Raw genomic sequence first — 8,595 nt, forward strand, 5'->3', positions numbered from 1 at the left:
ACCAGATGGAACACATAGAAATCAAATTGACTACATCTGTGGAAAGAGAAGATGGAAAAGCTCCATATCATCAGTGAAAACAAGGCCAGGGGCAGACTTTGGAACAGACCATCAATTACTCATATGCAAATTCAAACTGAAGCTGAAGAAAATGAAAACAAGTCCACGAGAGACAAAATATGACCTTGAATTTATCCCACCTGAATTCAGAGATAATCTGAAGAACAGATTTGATACATTAAACACTAAAGACCGAAGACCAGAAGAGTTGTGGAATGACATCAAGAACATCATACATGAAGAGAGAGCAAACAGTCATTAAGAAGACAAGGGGATACTATATAATTTTAAATCAGGAAACGTTTGTGCCAGAGTTGTAGCCTTTCACCATATTTATTCAATCTGTATGCTGAGCAAATAATTTGAGAAGTTTGATTATATGAAGAAGAATGTGGCATCAGGATTGGAATAAGACTCATTAACAACCTGAGATGTGTAGAAGACAGAACCTTGCTTGCTGAAAGCAAAGAGGAATGGAAATACTGATGATGATCAAAGATGAGAGCTTTCAGCATTGATTGTATCTCAATGTAAAGTAAACAAAAATCCTGACAAGTGGACCAATAAATAATACCATGATAAATGGAGAAAAGAGTGTAGTTGTCAAATATTTCATTTTGCTTGGATCCACAATTAATACTCATGAAAGCAGAAGTCAAGAAATTAAAAGACTTATTGCATTGGGCAAATCTGCTACGCAAGACATCTTTAAAGTTCTGACGAGCAAAGATGTCAGTTTGAGGACTAAGATGTACCTGACTCAAGCCATGGTATTTTCAAATGTCTCATGTGCTTATGAAAGCTGTACAATGAGTAAGGAAGACCATAGAAAACATGATGCATTTGAATTATGGCATTGGCGAAGAGTATTGAAAGTACCAAGGACTGCCAGTAGAATAAACAATTCTGTCTTGGAAGAAGTACAGAGTGCTCCTTTGAAGAGAGAATAGAGAGACGTTGGCTCTGGTTCCTTTGACATGTCAGGAGGGACCAGTTCCTGGAGAATGAAATCATTCTTGGTAGAGTGGAAAGTCAACTAAAAAGACGAAGGCATCTAATGAAATGGATTGATAAAGTGGTAGCAAAAATGGACTCAAACAAAAAATAAAGTTTCTGAGGATTGGGCAGTATTTTATTCTATTGTGCATAATATCACTATGAATTGGAACTGACTTGATGACATCTAACCACAACAACAAAGTGTGAGTTGAATGGACTCAAAAGCAGTCAGTGGGTTTTAAGGTATGGCCAATTTCTCATGGATTGTAATGAAACTATTCCCAAAAAGCAAACTGATTTTAATCCACTATGATCTCTAAATTGATCATTCTATATGGCACTTTTCAAAAGAGAAAGAGGTAGAGGAGAGATGTTACAGCTTTCCCCAAAAGGACAATCATTACTTTAGGCCATAATGAAAACCAGATTTGGATTTTATACTAGGTTGTAGCCCACCTAATTATAATCAAAGTTCTTTCTAATCAGAAGTCTTATGAAAGTTGTCAGGAAGATAATACCAATGTATCTTCTAGGTCTCAATCACAAAAATAAACAGCACCATAATAAGATGAATGCTTAATCAGAAAAAAACAGTCTTTAAAAAATTGAAAGTCTCAGGTGATATGAGAGTTACATAAAAATACAATGTTTTATTGAACTTAGGGGCCTGACTATATTCTGTAAATGTATAAACAACTCCTGTCAAGTTTGAAGAATCTTAAATGATTTAATCAGGGATGTTCTGGTCTCCTGTGTAATCACTTTTAAATGGGCCTCTTGTTTTCAGACACCCAAACATTACTTCTTACAGTAAATAATATTTTTAAAGACAAATAAATATCTAGCCTACTATTATAAGCACAAATCTAACCTGACTGAAAAATTATGTTCCACAACTTGAAAAACAGAAAATATAATGAGACAAGTTATAAATGTGGCAATTCCTAAAGAACTTCTTATGACTTTCAAATGAAACTGCTCAGTAACAATTTCTGAACCTCTTTTTATTTCTTTCAACAGGAACTCCATTCTCCAACTCTGAATGTATCTACTTGCACACCAAACACTCTACATATAACCCAAAATACTGACCAGGTAAATGAAGATATGGATTCATTTATTTTCTTTTTACACAGTTCTTGCTCATGGGTTTAAACAAAATTTGGTGGTGGTGGTGGTGGTGGTGGTTGCATGCCATTGAGTTAGTTCTGACTCATAGTGACCCTGCATAGAGTTTCCAAGGCTATAAATCTTTATGGGAGCAGAAAGTCACATCTTTTTCCTGTGTCATGACTGGTAGATCTGAACTACTGACATTATGGTTAGCAGCATAGCTCGTAATCCATTACACTACCAGGTATCTCTAAGCAAATGATAGGTCCTCATTAAGACTTTATATACTTGGAAAATGTCAGGACCCTAAGACAAGAAATAAGGTTCTCACATATGAGAATAAGCCCATTAGAGGAATGAGAAACAGTGTTGTGAATCAGATTTTAAAATTCCATTGCCTACTTAGTCTGGTTGCTTTTATATTGAATGCAGCTTCTTTTAACCAAGAATCTCCTAGTGAGTATGTATGTTGCTTTGTGTATGGATAAAATATGTAGATCTTGGATTGATAAGGGCCTGATATTGTGAGTGGTATTGCTATAAATGTAATTTCAGTTTTATCGCTATATAAGAACAATATATAAGCTGTTCTCATAAGTGTATGATATGAAAGATACACAAGGAATCATTTCTCCTTTAGTATTTACAAGCTAATGCCTCCACTTTTGGATTACTTTTTAATGTAGGCATCGTGACTTCAAAAATATATCTGTGATAGTAATTCAACACCATCGTTATTTAACATATATAAAAAAGGTCAGGGTTCAAACCCACTAACTGCTCCTCAGATACCCTATGTTATCGTTAAGTGCCTTTGAGTTTGTTCAGGATCATAGCAACCCTGTATAGGGTTTCCGAGAAGCTACTGATTGGTTTCAACCACAAACTTTGTGGTTAACAGTCCAGTATTTATCCTACAGCACAATACCAGGACTCCCAGATAGTCTATACAGGGTCACTATGAGTGGGAACCGACTCAACGGCACTTACTAACAACAATGAAAGAAAACATAAAGCACCCTAAATTTGGGGTTATGAGAGGAAATTATAAAAGGATGTGAGATTTGGAGGACAAGAGAGACAGGGATGCTCTACTAAAGAAAACAGACAAGTCCAGATGTGGTGCCAAAGAGTTAACTTGGGCAGTGGGGGACAAGTGGACAAAAAATGGTCATTGGGCACAGTAAGGAACATTTGAAATTATGCAGCACAACTAATAAGTTTATGAAATGTTGTTAAGTTCTGTCGAGTCAGTTCTGACTCATAGCGACCCTGTATAGGGTTTCCAAGGAGCAGCTGGTGAGCTTGAACCGTAAGTGCTCCAAATTCTCTTTGTTTTCAACAAGCAACATCATGTAATCAGCATATTGTAGGTTGTTAATGAGTTTTGTCTAATCCTGACTCTATACTTCTCCCTATAGTCTAGATTCTTGGATTATTTGCTAAGCATACAGATTGAATACGTATGGTGACAGAATACAACCTGATGCACACTTGTCCTGATTTTGAACCATCCACTTCTGTGTGAAGGACTGCCTCTTTTCCTATTTACAGGTTCACCATAAGCACAATTTGTTGTTGTTGTTGTTAAGTTCTGTCGAGTCAGTTCCGACCCATAGTGACCCTGAACAGGGTTTCGGAAGCTGTAAATTTTTATGGGAGCAAAAAGCCTCATCTTTCTCCCATGGAGCAACTGGTAGTTTCGAACTGCTGACCTTGCGGTTTGCAGCCCAATTCATAACTACTACGCTACCAGAGCTCCTTTGAGTGTTATGAAATTCCCAAAGTTATCCATAGTTTGTTATGATCCACATAGTTTAATACTTTTGCATAGTCAAAGAAACAGGTTAAACATCCTTCTAGTATCCTCTGCTTTCAGTCAAGATCCATCAGACATCAGCAATGATATCCCTCATTCTAAGTCCTCTGAATCCAGTTTAAGTTTCTCTGCAACCATTTTTTAATTATCTTTAGCAAAATTTTGCTTGTGTGTGATATTAATAATACTTTCCCATACTTTCTGCATTCTGTTTCTTTGGAACAGATGCACAAATGCATCTTTCTAAGTTTGCTAGTCAGGTAGCCAATCTCTTGGCACAGAGGACCTTACATTTCCAGAGTTGCATCCATTTGTTGAAAAATGTCAATTGGTATTCCATTGATTCCTGATGCCTTGTATTCTGCCAATACCATTAGTTCTTGATTATTGGTTCTTGATACTACCTCCTTTCTGATTGAATATCACCAATAATTTTGGTACAGTGAATTCTGTGTATTATTTCCATCTTCTTTTGATGCTTCCTGCATTGATCAATATTCCACCCATTTTTGCTGTTGTCTAGTACTGGAGTCCTGGTGTGGCTCTGTGGGTTAATGCGTTGGACTTCAAGGTTGCTTTGAATAGTACAGTTGGTGGTTCAAGCTCACCAGCTGCTCCTCGGAAACCCTATACAGGGTCGCTATGGGTCGGCACCGACTCATCTGCATTTCTGAGGAGCGGCTGGTGGGTTTAAACTGCTGTCTTTGTCATTAACAGTCCAGCGATATCCAATAGTGTCACAACAGGACTTCATTTTATCTATAGAAACCTTCAAAATTACAACTGGGAATTTGAAATTTTTTCTACATTTAGCTTGAGAAATGCTGAGCATGTTCTCCCTTTTGGTGTGTCTAACTTACTTCTTTGCACTTTTCATTATACTTTATTCTATTTCAAAAGCCATTTTTGGAACTCTTTGGTTCAACTCTTTGTGTGTGTGTGTGTGTATAAAGGTTTTTATTTGGGGGGTAGAAGTGGGGTACAGTGGACAGGGACCTATGCAGTCTTTCTTGACAGCCACTCTCCTCATGGCGACCAGGAAGTGGCTGAGCTCCTCTCTCTTCCTCTTGGGGCGGATGTCTGTCTCCACCTTTTTCTTGATGAACTTGAGCGCCGGCTTGTCCTTGGAGACCTTGAGCAGCTCCATGGCCAGGAGCTCATAAGGCGCAAAACCACACACCTCTCGGATCATGTCCCGCTCGAACTTGGTGTGCTTGCTGAAATGCCCACAGCGGCAGCTGTGCCTCGGCTTGCTCGCATCCTTGGTTACTTTGTGGCCCTTGTTGAGGCCAATGGCTATAAGGTAGTGCACAGCCATGGTTGCTTTTCTTCAATGGCTGCTGCGGCGGCGGAAGGGGTTCAACTATTTTTTGCTTCATCATTCTCCCCCCCACCCGCATTTATTTTAGCTACCTTACATTCAAAAGAAAATTTCAGAGTCTGCTCTGACATCCTTTTGTTATTTTTGTTGTTTTCTTTTTAATAACTTTTTCTTTCTTCATATATATTCTTTATGAAATGCCATAACTCACTGGTGTTCAGGCATTAGTGTTAAATTAGTCAAATCTATTCTTGAGATGATCTCTAAATTAAGATGTGATGTACTCATGGCTGTATTTAGCCTGTCATAGGCTTGGTATAATTTTTTTCAGCTTCAACTTGAATTTGCATATGAGCTATTGATGGAGGCAATTGCAATTGGCCACTCAGCTTGTTCTGACTGATAATATTTTGATAATATTTAGCTTCTCCATTGTCCCTTTCCATAGATGTAGTCAATTTGATTGCTGAGTAGTCCATCTGTGAAGGTCCATTTGCATATTTGATATTTATGTTATTGAAAAAGTTATTCACAATGAATAAGTTTTAAAACGTTATATTATGCAGTCTCTGGCATCATTTCTATCACCAAGCCCACATTTTCCAATTACTGATCATTCTTTTTTTCCAACTTTCACATTCTAATCATAAGTAATTACTTAACTTTTTATCTGTTTCAGACAGCAGATTGGTAAAAATCTTTAATTTCTTCATCTTTGTTATTAGTCATTGGAATGCAAATTTGAATCATAGTTATATTAACTGGTCTTTCTTGTTGGTATGTGGATAATATTCTAACACTGACAGTGTTGTACTTCACTATAGATCTTTAAACACTACTTTTTATAATGAATGTGACAACATTCCTCTTCTATTTGCCATTCCCAGTATCTTATACCATAAGATTATTTTATTTAAAATGGTCATTTGCCCATTTCAGGTCATTTATGCCTAGAATATCAATCTTCAAGTGTTCCATTTAATTTGATGACTTCCAGTTTCCTTAGATTTATACTTTATACATTCCACATTCCAATTATTAATGAATGGTTTACAGATATTTTTTCTCATTTCTCCTTTTTCTCATTTTGCTTCCCCATCAACAAATGAATGTGCTATAAGGTTTACTCTATCCACATCATTAAGGTTAACTCTACTTTGATGAGGCCACTCTTCCCCAGTCAAACTTTGAGTGCCTACTAACCTGTGGGACTCATATTTCTGCACTATATCAGACAATGTTCCCCTGATACCCATAAGGTTTTCAATGGCCTTAAAAAAAAAATTAGATCAAAAGATTCTATTTACTAGTCTGTTTTTGTTTTGAAGCCCTCTAAAACCTGTATACCATAGGTAACCCTGCTAGTATTTGAAATACTGGTGCCATACCTATCAGCAACACATAAATCATCACAGTATGGCAAAATAACAAATAAATGGTTGATGGGCTGTTAAAGTTATTTTATTTTTTCTGTAATCATTTGCTGAATTACTTGTTTGTGCCAAATAGTGTACAAGGATGAATTAAACCTACTTTTTACTCTCAAAGAGGCCACAAAGTAACATGGGCAGATACACAATGAATCATAGAAAAATGGGATAAAGGCTACAATTGAGTTGAAGATGTAATGTTCCTGGATCATTAAGACAGGATTAACTCAGATACGTGAGTTGAGTTAAATAACAGTCAAAAAGTATTTTACTGAGTTGGTTTTCATAATGAGAAATTTTAATATTGGGTGTCTAAGAGAGGCAGTCCAAGATGGAGGTATAGTCAGATGCCTCATAATGTCCCTCTTACAATGACCCAAGGAAGCAAGTAAGCAGATATAGATGACAACTTTGGAAACCTAAGCATGAAAGTTAAGGCTGAGGAATTAGACTGAGTAACAAGTGGAAGGAAAGAATGTACAGAAACTGTTGTTGTTATTGTTAGGTGCCATCGAGTCGTTACCAACTCATAGCGACCTTATGCACAGAAGAACGAAACAATGTCCCATCCTGGGCCAACCTCACTACTGTTGCCATACTTGAGTCCATCAATGCTGCCACTTGGCTAATGCATCTCATTGGGGGTCTTCCTCTTTTTCCCTGACCCTCCACTTTACCAAACATGATATCCTTCAGCAGCGACTGGTCCCTCCTGACAATATGTCTGGAGTGTGAGAGACAAAGTTTGGCAATCCTGGCCTCCAGGGAGCACTCTGGCTGCACTTCGTCCAAAATGGATCTATTGGTTCTTTTGGCAGCCCATGGTACTTTCAATATTCTCCTCCAACAACATAATTCAAAAGCATCAATTATTCTACGGTCTTCCTTATTCACTGACCAGCTTTCGCATGCATATGAGGTTATTGAAAATACCATGGTTTGGGTCAGGCGCACCTTAGTTCTCAAGCTGACATCTCTGCTCTTCAACACTTTAAAAGATCTTGTGCAAGGAACAAACAAGATAACGGATCGAGTGGACATATAGCAGAGAGCTTCGCCGACAACAACACAGAATACCTGACCAAGCAGGTTCAGGGGATGGTCCCAGAACTCTGAACCACATATAAAGGAATACTTAGAAGGTTGGAAGGCTCATAGCTGGGGGAATTTGTGGCAGAAGCAAGAAATCTATTGCTTTCAATATTCTCCTCCAACAACATAATTCAAAAGCATCAATTATTGATGCTTTCTAGTACGGGACACTCGGCTGCTCCAGGAGCCACCATCTTGGGTGAGAACACGTGGGGAAAGGATCGGAGTGGCCACAGATGCCTGACAGAACCGCAGAGATAAAGGTGTGAACATTCCTTTCTTTTGGTATCTGTTCATTGGTCCCTTGCTGTCTGCGCACCTCCATTCGGGTGACTATAGGGGTGCCTGAGCTAGTGGGTACCCCAGCCACACCCTAGGACAGTTCTACTACGCATGCACACAGATCTCCTCGAAATTTAAAGAGATAGTTTCCAATTAAAACCAAACGGCCACAGCCAGCCCTGAACTGTTTCAACTAGAAAAAAGGACAGAATGGGGATTGTGGAGCGGGACAAGCAGACAAAAGAGGAAATAGGCCGAAAATTAAATCCTAAGTTACCTCAAAATGACCAACAGTGGTATCTTGAAACTTCTCAGGAAGAAAAGTGAAAAGCGAAGCCCATTTCCTGATCACATCTACCTGGAGGCATTCAGAAAGCATAAAAAATATCAAAATACACACCCATCTAAGTATTAAGGCCACAGATAACCCCTGAAGATGTCCAAAAAACAGAAGCAGACGACCATATCTGCACATGTCC

General features: G+C 38.2%; 1 protein-coding gene across 1 annotated transcript in view; it reads left to right on the forward strand.

Moving 5' to 3' along the window:
* The window catches only part of POF1B (premature ovarian failure, 1B), a 287,784-nt gene that overhangs the window by 26,092 nt on the left and 253,097 nt on the right, over positions 1 to 8,595 (forward strand). Inside the window, exon 5 of the mRNA XM_006871314.1 lies at positions 2,080 to 2,154. Coding sequence (XP_006871376.1) covers positions 2,080 to 2,154 — 75 coding nt within the window. The remainder of the gene's footprint in view (positions 1 to 2,079; positions 2,155 to 8,595) is intronic.

This window comes from Chrysochloris asiatica, unplaced genomic scaffold (genome assembly GCF_000296735.1).
Source record: "Chrysochloris asiatica unplaced genomic scaffold, ChrAsi1.0 scaffold00167, whole genome shotgun sequence".
Lineage (NCBI taxonomy): Eukaryota > Metazoa > Chordata > Mammalia > Afrosoricida > Chrysochloridae > Chrysochloris > Chrysochloris asiatica.